Raw genomic sequence first — 18,913 nt, 5'->3', positions numbered from 1 at the left:
GCTTGTGTAGACCCCCGGTGTTGTTACAAGTCTGTATGGCAAGTTTGCAACAACATGGTGGGCATTGTTTCCACTTTGTAAAACGACTCCAAAATGTCCGGGAGCAGTCATTTCCACACAGTTCTGTTCATTGGTGTGTTGGCCACAGTTCCTTGTTTTCCTTATGAAGAGCATTGTTCGTGTATGAGCCTTCTTTAACTCCAAGTGGTGAAAATATTCATCCTGTTAGAATAGGCTGCATCTTTTTAGCAGCTCCAGAAGAAACAAATGACTGTGCTAATGAAGGGGACTCTGCTAATTTACACTGTTTAAGAGCACTACTTGAAAAGCCAAATAAACTTCATTAACATTGAAAACCAAGAAAAAATACAAGACAGGGAGCTGGATGCCAGAATCATAGAGCAAGTTGAGAAAAGAGCTCTGGAGGAGGTGTCCACCGCCTGAGCACCCTCCAATCTTTTAAGCCCTCAATTTTCTTATCTTACAAATGAAGGATTATAACTAAATGGCCTCTGGTTTCCTCTCTGGCTTTTGATTTCATCCCCTATTTTTTTAAAAATTTAAAAATTTTTTTTAAAAATTTAAAATTTTTTTTTAAAAAATTCTTTAATGTTTATTTATTTGAGAGAGAGAGAGAGAGAGAAAGAGAGAAAATGGGGGAGGGGTAGAGAGAGGGGGAGATACAGAATCTAAAGCAGCTCCAGGCTCTGAGCTGTCAGCACAGAGCCTGCCACGAGGCTCGAACCCATGAACTGTGAGATCATGACCTTAGCCAAAGTCGGAGGCTTCACCGATTGAGCCATCCAGGCGCCCCTGTATGTTGTTTCTTATTCACTCTTTTATCCCAAGCATCTAGCACAGTGCCCGAAATACAGGAATCTCCGAGTAAATATTTGCTAGGAGTCTGTTTCACTGTATCTGTCATGTATGGCTGTCAAAAAGAGCAGAACTTTCAAAACTTGAAATAAGATGGTACCAAATCCTATGTACCTAATCCTTTCACTTACGAAGATGGCCGACTCCTTGAACCATTGTTGTGGGACAGGGGAAATGTGGCTCCCTCCTCAGAGCCTGATAATCTGGATTTGCCTCTGGTCTTTGACCAACAGTAGCTGAGTGACCTTAAGCAAACAAATTCCATTCTCTAAGCCATAGTTTGTTTGTTTGTTTGTTTGTTTGTTTTTGTCAATGGATGATCTTCGCCCTTCTGTGAAGGTCAAATAATTTCTCTTTGGTCAACTGTAAGATGTATATAAACACATGCATTGGTCTTCCACGGCTGTGTAACAGATGACCACACCTTTATCAGCTTTAAGCCACAGGACCGTGGTCAGAATGCAAGTGTGCCCTGACTGAGTTCAACACTTGGGGTTTCTCAGGTTAGAATCAGAAAGTCAGCTGGGGCTGGATCCTTGTTTTCCAGAAGCATCTAGATTGTTGGCAGAATTCTGTTCATTCCAGCTGCTGGGCTCACACGATGTTTCTTTAAGGACAGCGGGAGAGTGTCTGCTGTGTTTTTGTCTCTTTTTGGGGCTCACCTATTTAGGTCAGACCTACTTTGGAAAACCTACCTTTTGAATCACTCAAATTCATCCAGTTAGGGGCTTTGATCACATGGGCACAGTTCCTTTGCTGTATAAAGTTGCCACAACAAAGTATCGCAGGAGTGACCTCTTGTCATATGCTCTTGCTCTGCCCATACCAGACAGGAGGTAGTTACACATGACAGGTGCCCCAGGGGGCAGGAATCTAAGGGGGCACCTTAGAATTACCTACCTACCACAATGTATGATACTTCTATGGCTCCTACCAACAGAATATGCATTTTTCATAAAATATCAATATTTAATTTCATAGAGCATATGAAGTTGTTCCTTGGGACAAGATGCTACTACCAAAACTCGATCCTGAAGAAACAACAGTAGAAAAAGCTGCTGACCTGATTTCACAGTGCTTTACCCTAAAAAGATATGAAGGGGTACCGGCAATAACTCAGGTCAGTGATCAGGACCTTAATCGCCCATGTATAATTCCTTTCCCCACATATAAGGTTTGCATTTGTGTAACTATGCATTTATTTCTAAACTGAAGTCCAAAACTTCAAGAAATAATGGAAAGAATGCATAAATATATACACTTATGGAATTGAGTTCCATATTTTAATATTGTCCATATTGGACTTTTTTTTTTAAGTTTATGTATTTTGAGAAAGAGAAAGAGCACATGTCTGCAAGCAGGAGAAGGGTAGAGAGAGAGGGAGAGAGAGAATCCCAAGCAGGACCCTCGACGGTGCAGAGCCCGATGCGGGGCTCAATCTCGTGAACTGTGAGATCATGACCTGAGCTTAACCGACTGAGCCACCCGGTGCCCCTCCTACAGCTGTTTTTAAGGATCTCTCAACTACTTTAAAATACTTTTACATCTTTTGAAAACTGGTCACTTCTTCATCATATTTTTTGGCATTTAATTATACCCGAATCCAAAGTCCTTCCCAACAAGATGAGGTTCAAAGCTCAGGGTCTGGGCAGGGCTGAAGAGGGGAGACCAGCCTGGGGCTGCAGAGGGTGGATCAAGGTGGATCCAAGCAAAACATAATCTCTGGGATGAAAACAAAAATGAGAACTTTCTGGGGTGCCTTGGGTGGCTCAGGCGGTTAAACGCTCGGGTCACGATCTAAGGTCAGTTGGTGGGTTCGAGCCCTACACTGGGCTCTGTGCTGACAGCTCGGGGCCTGGAGCCTGCTGCAGATGCTGTGTCTCCCTCTTTATCTCTCCCCCAATCATATTGTCTCCCTCTCAAAAAAAAAAATTAAAATGTAAAAAAAAAATGAGACCTTTGTCAGGACTTCAATCCAAAGGACTTGGTTGATGAGGCAGATTCCAGCTTTGGGAAAACAAAGCAGGAAACTGCAGGTCTGAGCAAAGCAGAGACCAGGAGGGCTCTGGGGCAAATCCCCGAAGTGCTAAGGATGCTTGGAGAGTGCTTTCTGTGGGAGCCTGGGGCTTACCGCTGATGCCAGGGGGACGGTTAGGAGGGCGGAGCTTGTAAACGAGAAATTACAGCCACTTGTTCATTACATACGTCATTTTGATGCCGATTTCAGGTGGTTGGCGGACTCTGGGACAGATTTCAAACGAGATCTTTCGTGGGGCCCATGAAGCCAGTTACTTTGTAAGTTTTATCTCCTCGTGCTCTTGTCACTCGGTATTTCACGACCACGTCTTTGTCATTAATATGTCTGGTGTGACAGCAGACGGGTAAGAGGGGCTGAGGGGCGTGTCCAGAGGCTTCAGACTTCCCTCCCGGGGACTGGAAGGAGAGCCCGACCCGTCTCAGTTGCTCAGTGATGCCTGTCTTCCGGTAAATCCCCTTGAAATTCAGTCTATGAAGTACACCACAACCATTTACAAATAAATTGTCCTCTAAAAATGAATTTTTATATCTGTAAAAAGAAAGATAAAGTGAAAATGTGCCAAATTATAGTCAAGTTGAACTGCTGCACCCAGTGTTACAAATGGTGACAATATTGAGAAGAATGTTGTCGTGTCAGCAAACTTAGGTTTTACCGAGGTGTATTCTAAAAATAATGTGTAAAGTTTTTGATAAGGATGATTTAAAATATGTTTTGCTGACGTGGAAAACATACCAATATAAAAAAGAGATCCCAGTGTATATACTGGACCATAATCATTTTTTTAAAAAGATGACGACACTCAAAGTATATAAAACTCTCGTAAACACAGCAAGCTGATGTTGTGGTGATCGCGTCCAAATATCTTTTAAAAGAATAAAGATGGAAATCATTGGAGCCAGCTCTTACATTATGTGAGCGCCAACAAAAATGCCTTATTAGCATCTTATCTATACATCATGCGGTGAAGTGGCAGATAACTCACCCAGATGATAAAATGTTTATTCCAGTTTATATGAATCATTGCATTTTTTAAATAAGAAATCATCTGATGAATGAAAAGCTTCTGTCTTAGTCAGTAGGCCACATCTCTGAACTTTTGAGAGTGCCTCTCATCCTGCCACCTTCCTCTATGTGAAGGTTGCACCCAGGACCCCACACTAACACCTGTGTGGGAATGTTCATGCGGCTGTCCTCAGAACGCCAAGGCCAAGACACAACGAAGGTACCTTTCAACACGCCAGTGAAACATATACACTGGATGAACAAACCGGAGCATACCCACGGGTAATGCACGGGTATACAATCAATGCTTTAATATTTATTTATTCTTGAGAGACAGAGATATATAAGACAGAGCATGAGCTAGGGAGAGCCAGAGAGAGAGAGGGAGACCCAGAATCCGAAGCAGTCTGTCAGCACAGAGCCCGACATGGGGCTTGAACTCACAACCGTGTGATCATAACCTGAGCCGAAATCCAGAGCCGGATGCTTAACTGACTGAGCCACTCAGGCGCCCCTACGTGACAAACTTTTAGAGGTTAATTCCCATGAGGTGTCTCCAAAGACTTTGTTTTTCTTTAATAGGAGAAACACTGTAATCACTGGATGCTTATTAAGTTAACGTCAATAACGGCATTGTGAGCATTTTCTCTTTCTCTCAGTGTGAGTCCAAGTTCCAGAAGCAAATACATCCCTCTTTATATGTAAGTAATAGTGTTTCATAATGTGTTAAAAATTACTAAATTTACATCTAAATTGTAATTGCCTTCAGCTCACTCATGTCTGTAATTCATTGTTTAAGACAACTTACACTTTCGAACAGAGTTCTAATGTTTCGCCAGCCCAGAGCCCGCTTAATGTCAGGACTTTCATCACAGATTCGTTAAAGAAAGAAAGGGGGAGCGGTATTCTTTCTGTTTCCCCAAATTGGCTATTTTATGAAGTAAAATACCCTGGATGCTCCTAATATTGCGTGTTGTCAACCAGAAAGGCTTTTATACTCAGTGAGGAAGAAACGACGCGCTCACTAACCCTGACGTACAGGAAAGTGTATCCCTCGCTTCCCTGAGTTTGCATCTGGCTCTCCATGGTCGGCAAAGACCTGCCAAACTGTGGGGGTCTTCTCGGCTCTGGGGTGAAGAGTCGCCGTGTGTTTTCATCCATGCCAAACCACAGCAGACTTGGTGGCCTGTCCACACAGTCTGGGGCCCCGAAGCCCGAGACCCTGGTGCCCACGTGCTGGCCCAGGGCTCTCTTCTGAGTCACAGGACTCCTCTCTGTTGTCCTCACAGGGTGGGAGGGCTGGCGGGCCCCTCTTCCCCTCCTGATGGCTCTACCCTCCTGACCTGAGCTCCCCACACCTCCTGCTACCATCACCTTTGGGCATTAGGACTTCAACACAGGAATACGGGAGGACATTCAGGTCACAGGACCTCCGAACTAAGTAAACCCAAGAAAGTGGAGGCTCTGGGCCTTCGGTCTTGCCCTGCCTGCCGCCATTACTGTTGCCTCTTCTGCCCTACAGTGGAGTTGACTAGGCTTTCCAACTAGCGGCCCCAGAACTGACGCAAGGACACTGCTCTCGGCTGACAGCATGCCAGCCTTGTCTCGGCCCGGAAGGCGCATGGCTGGGCACCCCAGATTCCTGGGCACCTGCCCAGGCTCCCATCTCCAACAGGAGCCCACCCCTCCCTTGCCCCCCTGGGCCAGCCTCTGGTGAGGGAACCTCCCTAGGCTGCAGAAATAGCCTTTCTTTGTGCAAAAACACAACCCACCTGTTTCTCTCACTCTGGCCCAAACTTCAGAGCCCGGCAGCTGTGCCTCTGTAAAAGGAGAGATCTCTGTTCTGCGTTTTTTAAGGCAAATTGTTCCATCATCACGGTTACTATTATTATTGTTGTTGGTTTTGTTCTTGTTTCAGTTTTATATCGATTTTGGCAAGTAAGATTTCCTTTGGATATTAGGACACTATTTACCTCTTCTTCCATCTTTCTTATGAAGAAACACACGTTTTCTTGTCATGCAAACAGGGGTTGTGTGCAGTCCACAAATGCCGATGACATCGACAACCCCTTTGGAGACATCACTTCTCTCGCCAAGCCTCGGGCTTCCAAGATTCTCTTTGCAAACACACGCGGGTGAGTTCCACTCCTAATTACTCGCCTTACAGTGCCATTCAGGGTGAAACGCGGTGACGGGCTGTATCATAAAGGAGGGAATAAAAGATGGCCCACCAGTGAACATAATTTAAGAAGAAAGACACCTGCTGCCCCAAAAGAAACATAGCTCCCCTCAAACGGATCTTAATTCTGTGTGTTGACTGACCTGGACACCTTGGTGCTCAATAATGTAATATGTCCTATAGTCCATGTTTTATATACATGTATGAAATATATTCACACAAACTATAAAGACATTTTATATTATAAAATATATAAGATTGTATATTATATAATTTATAATATACAGTATACAATATTACACAATATACATATTTTATAATACACAAATAAAAGATACAATAATATGTTTATATAATTTATAACTTATATAATATATTAAAATATATAAAATATAATATGTTATGATATAATTTTAAAGTGATAATATGTAGGGGCGCCTGGGTGGCTCAGTCAGTTGAGCATCTGTCTTCTGTTCAGGTCATGATCTCATGGTTCGTGGGTTCGAGCCCCATGTCGGGCTTTGTGCTGACAGCTCAGAACCTGGAGCCTATCTTCAGATTCTGTGTCTCCCTCTCCCTCTGTTTCTCCCCTGCTCACAGTCTGTCTTTCTCTCTCTCTCTCTCTCTCAAGAGTAAATAAGCATTTAAAAAATTTTAAAGTAGTAATATATAATTTATAATTTAGAATATACAATATATTATATAGAAAAATATAATATAAAGTTATAATATATAACTTATAATGTATTATATATCATACATTATATATGAAATATATAAGGTTACATGTAATATTAGATATAAAATATATAACAGGGGCACCTGGGTGGCTCAGTTGGTTAAGCATCCGACTTCGGCTCAGGTCATGATCTCACAGTCTGTGAGTTTGAGCCCCGCGTCAGGCGCTGTGCTGACAGCTCAGAGCCTGGAGCCTGCTTCAGATTCTGTGTCTCCCTCTCTCTTTGCCTTTCCCCTGCTCTTGCTCTGCCATTAAATAAACATTAAAAATTTTAAAATATATATATTACATAATATATTACACATAATATATCTCTCATATAAAACAAATACAAAATATATATTAATACATAATATGAGATGTAATAATATAAAATATATATAACATAATAATATTGAATACATATTAACATATAATATGTAAACTACATTTAATGTATAATATTTTAAGCTGTACAAATATATACAATATGTTTATGTGTGATATGTAAATATTTGCCTTCATCAATGGGAGTACTGGGGCTCAGAGTGACTCACCACACACAGCGGGAAGTTGAAATCCTGGACGCTCTTCATGGTGCCGCCAAGTTGCTGAATGTCACGGATATTATCCCAGCGCTTTCTGCAGGGACTGACAAAGGCAAAGTTCATGCAAAGCCGAAGTGTGGACTACGACAGTGTTCTCAATATTAATTGATTCCTAATTGATGCAGCTGGGCTCAGTTGGGCCCATGAGACGAACAAGCTGCGCTTCGCACTGGCTGTCCTTTGGGCTTATTCTGCTGCAGGTTAAAGTTAAGCAAAAGCTGCATCCTACAACGGTCTTAAATTTCCGTTACCTTTTCTGACTGTGTAAATTTTTTGACCACTTGGTCAAACTATAAAGTCTGTTTCGAATCTAACTTTGGGGTTAAAATATAGATGTGTAACTTATCTCACTTAAATCTCAAGATAAGGCACCCAAAGGAAAAGACAAAAGAGCCTGTAAAAGACTCCAGGTACTTTGGTTACCAAAGTTACTTTGTTACTTAACATAGTCAGTACTGTGTTAAGAACTGCAGTTACATAAAGATGAGACACAGACGTGGCCCTCACGTAGTTTAAGAATCCGAAGGGCAGAGAAACGCTGTACACACATAATTACTATATAAAGCAGGATGAAATAAGTCCCCCAAAAGGTTAACTTGGTGTTTTCGAAGCTCAGTTGCACAGAGAGGTCACTTTCACTTGTGAGACGCTAAGGATGTGTGTGACGTCTGTATGAGCTGAGTCTCGAGAAAGGATCAGTGGATGTGATTCTTCCATAAAATTTCCAAGGGAATTACTGCTATTAAACATAGTAATTCTAAATATTTTAAAAGAAGGATATGAGGATGAAAACAATTTTAAAATAGCCTATCTAAAAATTTAGTATGTGTTTTTCTTTCGAAATGTGCCTTTAAATTTTGAAACATTTTATGAGACATTCTTGCCAAAGAATCCAAACGTATTCTTTTGGGTCATTTCTCAAAGAGAATGAAGAGGAGTCTGGCAAGCATTTTAAGAATTTGATGTAAAACATCCCATTTAGACTGAATAACTTCAGGAGCATGCCTTTCTACCTCGGCTTGCTTTTGATTTCTGTTTTTAAGGAAGTGAAAAATTATGAGCGGCTCACAGAAAGGAAATTGAAGACGTTGGTTGCACTTGTCCAATTTGGCCACTAGAGGGCCACCAAGCTTGCGAAGTTTCCTTTGAATCCGGTTTCCATGTTTAAGATCCTCTTAACCTTTTAGCACAAAGAAATGTTTTTCGCTTTTATTGTGAAATATTAATAGGTACTTAAATATGTAGTGTCATATGTAACATATAAAGTGAAATAACAAATAAAGGCCTGTGTGGTCCTGCTTCACTAAAGAAATAATATTTTACTAATAATATCTTCTAAGCCACTTGTGGGTGCCTCCCAACCTCATCACCCAGATCCCCTCCCCAACTCGGAAGCCATCAGTCTTAGTGCTTTTCCTTCACTTACTTTGCCTTACAGTTTTACTACATACTTGTAGATGTCTAAACAAAATACATATTTTTAAGTTTTATTTATTTATTTTGAGAGCAAAAGAGAGCTCAAGCAAGGGAGGAGCAGAAAGAGGGAGAGAGAGAGTCCCAAGCAGGCTCTCCACTGTCAGCACGGATCCCGACACAGGGCTCGAACCCGCGAACCTGAGCCGAGATCAAGAGTTGATGCTTAACCAACTCAGCCATAAAATATGTTGTTGTTTTTGCAATACCGCATTGGGCTGAAAGGCAATTCAATATGATGTCATTTTGCATAAAACCCAAACCCAGAAGCACATAAACTTACTAACATTGTGCCAAGTAGAGAATAGAGGAGTGTCGTCCTGTTGAAAAGCAAGAATGAACCTTCCTTTGCCTTCCCATCATAAACTTTCTTGAAGAAAAATGTCCTTCTGATATAATCGTTAGGATTCCCCTCATGATTCATGATACTTAATCATGGTGGAAATAGGAAGCCTCAGTTCAGACAGTCAAAGCCACCGACTCCTAGTTCAGGTGGTTCCGTTGCTGGGATCACCAGTCTCGCCAAGCCATCTAACATGGCCAGGGATTTTCAAATTGCTGGTGATTATACTCATTATTTAAAAAAAAAAAAAAAGCTTAAAAAAATTACTGTAGAACTGGATCTGATCATTGTAGGAAAAAAATACAGAAAAATTAGTAATGATAAAAACACAGGACCAAACGGCCATGCAAAAATATAACCAACCGAAGCATGTAACTGTGGGAGTGATATGGAAAAACCTACCTGTGCAAAGTCAGGATCCAAAATCGTGAAATCCTGCCCTTTCCTGGAAAATGGAGAGAGTGGCTAGGCCACCTGTTGGAGCCACATGGGGTATTCGTGCCGCATGTCCCTGGTCCAGCCCCTTGTCTTCCCAACAAGGAAACTGAGGCACGTGCCCAGGTGGGAGAGCCCACAGAGCCAGTTGGCCGTGAGCCTGTGCCTTCCACTCCCACGCCTGGTGCCTTCCTGACACCGCTGGCCTGTCTTCCCAAACCAGCCAGACATCCCCCCACTGGGCAGCCCTCTGCCAGGCTGTGATCCTTCATTTCAGAACTTTACACGGTTTCACATTGACTGTTCCTTCACCTCCATCATTCGAGTGATGAAGTGCTTGCCAATAACACGCACTTGTCCAAAAGGGATCCTCAGGCAGGTGCCGGCCAACGTCTGAGACAGAAGAGGGCGTGGAGGGGGGGTGGTGCCTTCCTGCCCATCGCCGCGGCGTGTTGCCCCTTCAACAAACAGAAAACCCAAACAGCCTCACCACAATCCAGGTTAAAGAATGCGGCTATGAATAGTAGTTCCTTACATTAGCCCACACTTCTGCCTTTTCGGAGAGCTTTCACATCTACTCTCTCATTTGACTTTCAAACCAGTGTCAGGAGGCTAGAGGTGCACCAACAGGTTCTCTCCCCATTTCACAGATGAGGAGGCTGAGGCCTGAATGCATGATGTAAAAAAGCCATAGATCAGTCATCCCGGGAGTGGCCTAGAGCAGGCTCCTCACCCCCAGGGCCAGCTCCAGGCCCTTACCACAAGAACATGCCCTTTGCCTCCGGCAAAGAAGTGGTTCCTGGGGCTCCAGCCCTCAGACAAACAGAGCGTTCGGGCCATTTCTGTGTCTGCTTCCATTTGGACACATTCTAAGACCAGAGGAAGAACAAGTATAAGCACTCGGTGAGGAGAATAATAAAACTATAAAAACTGTAATTCCTGACCAGACCTTGGGGCCTAACATCTTACGTTCTGAGAGGCGAGGCCCAATGAGCATGATGATTCTGGTCCTGCAGCCACCTTCCCTCGGCCCTTCCTGGGTGCCCTGCCTTGTCCCTGCCCAGCCTCCCCCTCCCCCTGCACCTTGCCCCGCCCCCACAGGGGAGCTAGAGTCCCAGACCACAGCTCGGTGGGGCTCAGAGCGTTTCAGTTCAGTTGTCCAAGGTTACATGGCTGGTGGGGGCAGCCCCGAGGTTCACTGCCAGACTCTCTGGCCTCTGGCCCCGTGCTGCCTTCGGTCTCCCTCTCACATGCACCCCCCCTTACTTTTCATTGGTGGCCTCTGCCCCCGTCGAGTTCTTCAAACCTTGTTGATGTGAACGCCGTCAGGAATGGGCCTGGTTGATTTCTGCCTGGGTGTGTGCCTGGCGCAGAACAGCTCTCAATGCAAGATCGTGGGACCGACTTGAACTTGAACGTGCACCCACACCCTGGATAAAGGCTGACCGCTCGGAGGTAGCGGAACTCTCCTGCCTGGGCTGGGGGGCCCGGGTGTGAGGGCACGGGGTATCTCCCAGCAGTCCGTCCGGAGCTCCTGGATGCTACCTGCTAAGACACATGACTTTGACTTTCTCTAAAACCTCACAAGACATGAGTCCTGCCCGTGGCATAGCGGAGAAGCTGTCTGCACACCGAAACCCCAGCCTGTGTACATACTACCTGTGTTCTACGTACAGCATGCTTTCCCCACATTTTCTTTATTTCCTACTTAGCTTTTACCTTACACACCATCTGTACTTCCCTTTCTAGTAGGCTCACTAAATTCCCTTTGCTCTCACATTATTTAATTTCTATTTTATTATGCTAGGCTGAGCAAAACCAGTTAGTTGCAGACTTAGGCAATAATTTCTTCACATGTGCCCGTTAATGGACAAAGTCCAGGTCTATTCTGGGAATCAGGGTACAGAAGAAGGTGTTCAAAGGACCAGAAGCTACTGAGAAAGAGGAAAAAATGAAGACTTATCTTATTTTTCTTCTTTTTTAGGTTTTTTTAATGTTTATTTATTTCTGAGAGAGAGGGGGTTAGACAGAGCATGAGTCGGGGAGGGGCAGAGAGAGAGGGAGACACAGAATCCGAAGCAGGCTCCAGGCTCTGAGCTGTCAGCACACAGCAGGCCTCAAACTCATGAACCACAAGACCGTGACCTGGGATGAAATTGGACACTTCACCGACCGAGCCCCCCAGGCACCCCTCTACTTTCTTTTTTAAGTGAGTTCCTGCTTTCCTCTGCTTTCCCGAAGTGGCAGGAGGGGGTCTCTGCACGTGGAACCAATTGGGAAGTCCACTGGAAAGCCTGTCATTGTAGCACCTTGAATAGATGTCTCCCTCTAGAAAATCGTGTCACCTCTCAGCAGCAGCGCCGTGTCCCCCGGAGACTACTCTCTTCTTGACAGAAGGTCAACATGTTGCACTTAAGGTGAAAAAAAGTCCCCTTGTGCTATCCTTGCAAGGAGTTCAATGGAACAGATTTAGAAGCGGTGTGGGTGACGGCTTTTGTTTTCAAATAGTTGCCAGCGTATCATGCAACCGAATTCATTTCTTAAGCCTAAGCGGCTTATCTTTAATTTAGCCTACTGGTTCATGGTTTGTTATTATTGGATGTGATGTAATATAACATAATGTCATTATTAGAATGCGATGTATAATACCACTTAGCATCAATAGCCTGTGCACCACAAGGCACGTATGGCCGCATGAGGTTTTCCACCAAGCTCTTCTCCCGATTGACAAATCGTCCGCTTCCATCTTTGACTTCTTAACTGCTCTAATGGAAGCCTTCAGCTTGACAGGCATTTTAATTCTCCAGGTGTTTTTAGGGGCAGTGGAAAAAACCTCTCACACAGAGGAAGGGGATTTCCTCTGTAACATGAATGGAAGCTTTAAAGAATGTTTGGGGGAAAGATGTACACATGAATAATTCTGCCTCGTTTTTGGTTACCTCTCTCTGCCATATGGCGACACTTGAAGAAAATTCCAGGAAATCCTAATGAGTGCTTCCTAGAATTTGGCAACACTGATTTGATCACCCAGATCCCCTCTAACAAACCTGAAAACGTAGCTCTGAAATAGGGATTTCCAAACCTCCCTGCACAGCCTATCTAGAATTATCTAGACAGATTTCGAAGACCCTGATTCTCAAGTCACCCCCCCCTTACCAGTTAGTTCAGAATGTCTGGGGGTTGGGAGTCAGGCATGGGTACCTTTGAGAAATCCCCTTGAATTTCCAGTATGTGGGGACATTTGGAAACCACTGTCTGAACATCGATACACCCTGCTGGATAAACTTCACAGTCTCCACCTACCGGGCTCCTGGTTTATAAATTTCTCATCACTTTAAAATCTTGTATGTCAGCTGAAATGAGTTAAGCCCCTCCTATGTGCTGAAGGTTCGCTGCTTGCTTTCAGAGCCATTGAATCCCTTGAATCCCGGAGGAGGAACCTTAAAGAGGGGAATGGTGTCCGCTCCCTGCTGCAGGCGGCTGGGCGGAGGCCCAGAGGGCTTCCCCTCCCTGGAGGAAACCATCACAGCTGGCTAAGGGGCACGTCGGGCTTGGCAGGGAGGCCTGGGCACCCATGCCAAGGGCTCCCCTGCCCTTCTGTCGCCACGTTTTCCTGGTCTCCTAAGATGCAGCAACATGTATGATCTCTTCTGCTCTTGCCAATGATGTACGTCCCCTTCTTCACTCTGTTAGCATTGGGTGTCCCTATTTTGTAAGCCAGCACATCATCACCTATGGTCATAGCTCCATAGACTTGCAAGGCACAGATGAGGTTAATAAGTGCGACTCTTGCTTGGTACGTATTTCTTTCCGTACCATTCCAATATTAACACATAGGCATGCGTGGAGGGGCGCCGAGAGGCTGGGCCATGGTCCATGGGCCACGCATGGGAAGTGGGAGATACCAAGGAGCCACAACACCCCCTGTGCCCGGGGATGGAGGGGACACGAAGGGTCAGCATTGGGAATCGGCACCTTTTCCCCACCAAACATGTCCACAGCTGGAGTCCTCACCCCCTTTCGTGGCTGAGGCAGTAAGGCTCTGAGAGATCATGTCTGCGTGGTCCAGACCTGCGAGCTGATGAGCTGAGTCCTAGGTTTCAAATCTGAGCCCTGACCCTCGGGCACACACCTGCATTACCGCCCCCTCTCCACCGTCTGCCACTGCCAATGTCCCTGAAGCCCCATGTCTTGAAAATTTCCCCTCAGGCAAATGGTTCCTGGACATTTTCTTTGGCTGATTGGGTGCATGACAAGGACCCAGATGTAAGCAATACGCACACGTTTCTTCGCCCTGGACAGAGGGTTGGCTGCTTCTGCTGCTGCTACATTGCATTTGATGTGTGCATCCATATAGAACGAGGGACCGCAGCGAAGAAATGTCACACTCTCAAAGGAAAGGCCCAGGGATGGGAAATGCCCACTGCTTGGTGAGCAGAATAGGCAGCCTATCATCTGGCCCTCTCCCCACTCCCAGCACATCCACCGTGGGGATCTTTCTCCCTCCCTTTCAGCCCCGAAAGGATGCTCGGAGCTCGAGTCAACAGAGATCATGTCCTGTTTGAGTGAGCCCAGGGTTTGCACGGAGTGGGGTCTTGCTCCTTGAAACAGTTTATGCATTTAATTTTCAAATTGTTTTATTTATTTTTGAAAGAAAGAGAATGCAAGGGGAGGAGAGGCATAGAGAGAGGGACAGAGGATCTAAGTAAGCTCTGTGCTGACAGTGTGGAGCCTGCTCCTGCTTGGGATTCTTCCTCTCTGCCCCTCTTCTGCTCACTCTCAACATTAATTAATTAATTAAAAAAAAGAAATTACATGAGATCAGGAATGCAGTACAATAATAGTGACAAGAAAATGTTACTTTAAAACTATGGTCAGGGGACCTGGGTGGCTCTGTGTTGACAGCTCAGAGCCTGGAGCCTGCTTTGGATTCTGTCTCTCCCTCTGTCTCTCAAAAATAAATAAACATTAAAAATATTTTTAAAAATAATTTAAAAAAATAAAATCACAGCCATGTGTCCACTAGTTCTGGAGTCAGCATGACAGAGTCATGTGTGGGCCACAGGTCTGCTGTCCTGTAAGGAGCCCGCCTCTGCCTTCATCAGGAAACAGTTCGGCAGCAAATCACATATGTAAAATACATGCAAATTCAAAGGCTAGGAAAACATGGGCTGGAAAGAAGTCTCTTCAATCCTAGAGTGGGGCCACTATCTCTGCATCTCTGAGTCAGCACTTCCTGTTTGCCAGCTTGATTTCCAGCACCTTCCTTTGCATCTTCATACGTGGGTGCTGGCGACCAGGGCTCGTTCACAAGTGCCTGTTTTCATGTCCTCTCTCCCCTCTCTTTTCACTCTCTCCTTCAGCTCCGCCAATATTCCAGGGTACACCGGTAAGGTTCATTTCACAGCTAGCCACCCAGCAAACTCTGACATTCCATCAACGGTCCCATCACCAGACTCAGAAGTGCACCGGTGAGTATGAGTCCCTGTTACTAAGGGTGTTCAGACACGAGGGGTGGGCGGGGGCGTGGGGGGATCCTCATTATGGTTATTCCATTAAAGAACGATTAACTTCAAAGAGTAAATTTACATCACGTTAAAAAATGGGGTGTTGAGTCCAAAAGACAGAAGAATTCATTTTCCCGCTGCGGTTGCGAAAAGGAGCCCTTTATGAAGACACATAAGCTGCGTTAGGTAAACAACACCCCTGCCTCTGGCACTCACAGCTTTGCACGCATGTGTCCCGTCGGCATCAGCACCAGAACACGCTTGGGTGTGTGGAACACATACTCACTTCCTGTGAATCGCCGCCTTCTTTTTCAGAAGACACAACATGCTGTTGAAAGTCAATATATGGTTTTAAACGCCATTTCGCAGATTGAAAGCAGGAGACGTTAGATGGAGGGTGATTGCAGACTCCGTTATTTGGAGCTGAGTAGAGGAGCCCGCGCTCTTGCTCATTACAGCTCAAATTTACAACCATTTGATGGAAGTCCTGGCCTTGCAAAAAGAGGAAGGTCTTGAAAATGCGCATTCAGAGGTCTTAACCAGGTCCAGTCGCTGGCTCCTGTGACAAAATAAACTATCCCAGTAGGTCGCTGTGTGTCTTGGAGGGGGGAGAGAGGCCATTCCCCTTCCCCACCCCCCCAAAGGGTGCCTTTCTCCTTTCGGTAGAGGATCCGCTCACTCAGCTAACATTTATTGGGCATCCACTCGGGGCCAGGCACTGTCCAAGGCACTGAGCACGTGGGCTGGACAGACACGACATGGGCTCTCAGGACCGCACGTTCCGGTGTCACCGACGGATAGCACAGTCACACAAAGTAATGGAGGAAATCAGACAGTTTCAGAGGGGGCTGTGAAGAAGAAAAGACAGACTCAGTAGACAGTGCCTGGATAGGGTGCTGGCTCGGTGGTCAGAGAGGGCTTTCTGAGGAGGTGACCTGCAGGTGGGAGTCAAGGGGCCCGACCGGATTTCTTCCTTGTTCCAAAAGGCAGCAAGAGTAAAGGCAACTCCTGGGCCACAGTGGGCAGTTGGCACGGCTATATGTTAATGGTGCCCGAGGCATTCACAAGAATGAGACCCAGTCTGCACGGAGCTCACAATCGAGCAGTGAGCAAGAAACACACCACTAGAACAGAGGAAGACACCCCACAACCACGTCACTGACGTGACTGGGCGCTTCCTTTGCACCGGGCTACCCTACCGCCAATTTGTGCTTTCTGACACATACCCCCAACCCAGAAAGCCTGTGAGGAAGACGCTCTTGTTTTCCCATTTTACAGATGAGCAAAGGGAGGCAGATGCAAGATTCTAGGGAATCCATATTGGGCCACCAAGGAAGACTTCATGGAGGAAGGGGTTCCCTTGGATGAGGGCCCTTGGTCTCATAGTTATTTGGGGGCCATGCTGAGTGTGGGAAGGTTGGCTTACTCCAGGGATCCCACACACGAAGCCCCTTACCACACAACCGTGGAACCATAGGAAGGCCTCGTGTGGCCCTGTGTCTGAATGAGGCACCCAGATCATTCCACACGCTGTTTGCATGACTTGGTTCCTCAGGCAGGGGTCAAGGGGGCCAGGGAGCTGCCTGCTGACTGAGGGCTTCCTCAACTGATCTAAACTCTGGGTTTGCGGATTGCTTAGGCTCTCTGGGCCATCTGATGAGATGCATTTTAAAGGAAGACATTGGCCTCCTAGGCTAGTGTTTGGCATTCAATCAGTTTTCTCTCAAGACACGTTTTCAAATGTCACAGGTCCATTCGCAAAGGCAGGGCTGACAGAAATTGAGACAATTAATGTAATTTTAGTTCACTGAAGGACCTAAAGAGACAATGGCCAAATTAAAGGCATCCTGATGTCTGTCGTAAAGACGTAGTGTCCAGAAAGCTGGAATAATACACCGTGTCTGAGTGGTCAATGATGGAGGTGAGACCCCCATGACGTTTCCCAGGGCAAATGCCAACATTCCTGATCTCCTGCCTTTTTCCTTCGGGATCCATCTTCTCTCCCCAATGTCTCAGACCTCATCCCTGACATCCTGTTGATATAGCACGTTTCCACAGCCACGTGATCTGCTGTCCAGTGTTCCGCTATATTCCAAAGAAGTCTGTATTTCTAAGTGGAAAACTATCCTCCACTGTTACTGCTGCTGTTATTCCTGTTACTAATGTTACCAGTGCTGCTCCTGCTGTTACTAGTGTTAGTACTGCTGTTACTAATGTTACTACTGCCGTTTCTGCTGCTACTAATGTTACCGGGGGTGTTCCTTCTGTTACTAATATTACTACGGCTCTTCCTGCTGTCACTAATGTTACCAGTGCTGCTCTTCCTGTTACTAATGTTACTGCTGCTGCTCTTGCTGTTACTAGTGTTACTACTGCTGTTACTCATATTACTACTACTATTGCTACTTGAGAAAAGAACTCAAACCTTTTGGCCACACCCTCAAGCCCAGATTTAGGCCCCTCGCTGACCGCTGGGAAGCCCTCACACTCACCCCCCATACATTGCACACACCTCTGTCATCTTGCTGTCTCAGAGTGGGGACTGAGAACCCTCTGAGGCAGCTTCTCTGGGGTTCTTATTCTTGGGGTGCACAGAGGCTCTGGGAACACAGTGGCAGCCCTCAAAGGTCCCCCACAAGAAAGCGACCACCCCCTGTTGGGCCACGTGCCCAGATCTCCATCCTTGTGCCCATCCCTAATAGCCGCTCCTGACAGGCACTAGGGCTTGGCAGTGAGAAAACACGGAGGGGGTCCCAATTTTAAAAAGCACTCTCTGGGGTGCCTGGGAGGCTCAGTGGGTGAAGTGTCTGACTCTTGATCTCTGCTCAGGTCATGATCTCATGGTTCATGAGATTGAGCCCCGTGTTGGACTCTGTGCTGACAGTGTGGAGCCTGCTTGAGATTATCTCTTTCTCTCTCTCTCTCTGCCCCTCCCTCCCTCTCTCTCTCTTCCCCACCCCTCCCCATCTCAAAATAAATAAATAAGCATTTAAAGAAATAAAAATAAATACAAATAAAAAGCATTCTCTAACATGAGGAGGCCCCTGTGATCAGAGAAAATCAAGCTTTTGAGGTTCTCCGTCATGAAGTATCGCCTCTCAATTTCTGTGAGCCTCTATGTCATGTAACTTTGCTAAAAGTTTCTTGTGGAAGTGCAGGTCCAGGTCTCTGATGAGTATCTTGAGAACTGAGTGAGCTAACTTCCTCCTGATGGTGTCTGCCTGGTGTGCTGCGTTTTTCCTGTTGTTTCTGAGAGGCTGTGTGCACACGGGCGTGCCCTGGGCACTCCTGACCCCGGGCTCTGGCGAGCACCCTCACCGCCGGTCTGGAACCCACCTCTGCTTCTGCCCCTCGGGGACCACACAGGCAGGTGCCTGCAGCCCTCTCCTTTCCCCCGCCCCCACACCAGAACCTTTTCTCCCACTGGGGCCTCTGTCTCCTCCCCCCAAAGGAAAGTTCTTTCTTTTAAAAGCTTCGTCCTTTCCTCTGAGCGCTTGGTCCTCTCTAACTCGGCTCCCCCACACCAGCTTAGGAAGAATCCCAGCCACCCTCCCATCCCAGCCCCTACCCCACCCCAACCGCCTCCCCTCCCTCCCCATTCCCTCCCTCCACCACACCCCAGCCACCTCCTTGCTGTAGAAATCAAAGATGTCCCCTCTGAGCAGCCATCCCTTTCTCTGCCCTCCTTCCTCTCGCTTCTAAGCTTCTCTCAGAGGGAAACACCCAGCCTCCCT

At 46.1% G+C, this 18,913-nt stretch overlaps 1 protein-coding gene and 1 long non-coding RNA gene across 3 annotated transcripts in view; one reads left to right on the top strand and one right to left on the bottom strand.

Moving 5' to 3' along the window:
- SPATA48 (spermatogenesis associated 48) overlaps positions 1-18,913 on the top strand; it is a 45,440-nt gene that overhangs the window by 24,787 nt on the left and 1,740 nt on the right. Inside the window, exons 4-8 of one of the 2 annotated variants that reach the window (XM_029930570.1) lie at positions 1,858-1,996; positions 3,104-3,171; positions 4,576-4,617; positions 5,944-6,051; positions 15,036-15,143. In XM_029930570.1, the coding sequence (XP_029786430.1) occupies positions 1,858-1,996; positions 3,104-3,171; positions 4,576-4,617; positions 5,944-6,051; positions 15,036-15,143 (465 nt within the window). Of the gene's footprint in view, positions 1-1,857; positions 1,997-3,103; positions 3,172-4,575; positions 4,618-5,943; positions 6,052-7,347; positions 7,736-15,035; positions 15,144-18,913 lie in introns of those variants that run through there. The other variant, XM_029930577.1, reaches the window with a different exon arrangement.
- Positions 2,940-6,958, bottom strand: LOC115284029. The gene is made up of 3 exons (XR_003905107.1): positions 6,918-6,958; positions 5,890-6,112; positions 2,940-3,442 (listed from the first exon to the last, which is right to left on the bottom strand). It is a non-coding gene; the product is annotated as an uncharacterized LOC115284029 (long non-coding RNA).

This window comes from Suricata suricatta, chromosome 2 (assembly GCF_006229205.1).
Source record: "Suricata suricatta isolate VVHF042 chromosome 2, meerkat_22Aug2017_6uvM2_HiC, whole genome shotgun sequence".
Classification (NCBI taxonomy): Eukaryota; Metazoa; Chordata; class Mammalia; order Carnivora; family Herpestidae; genus Suricata; species Suricata suricatta.
This window is presented reverse-complemented; position numbering and strand designations above follow the sequence as displayed.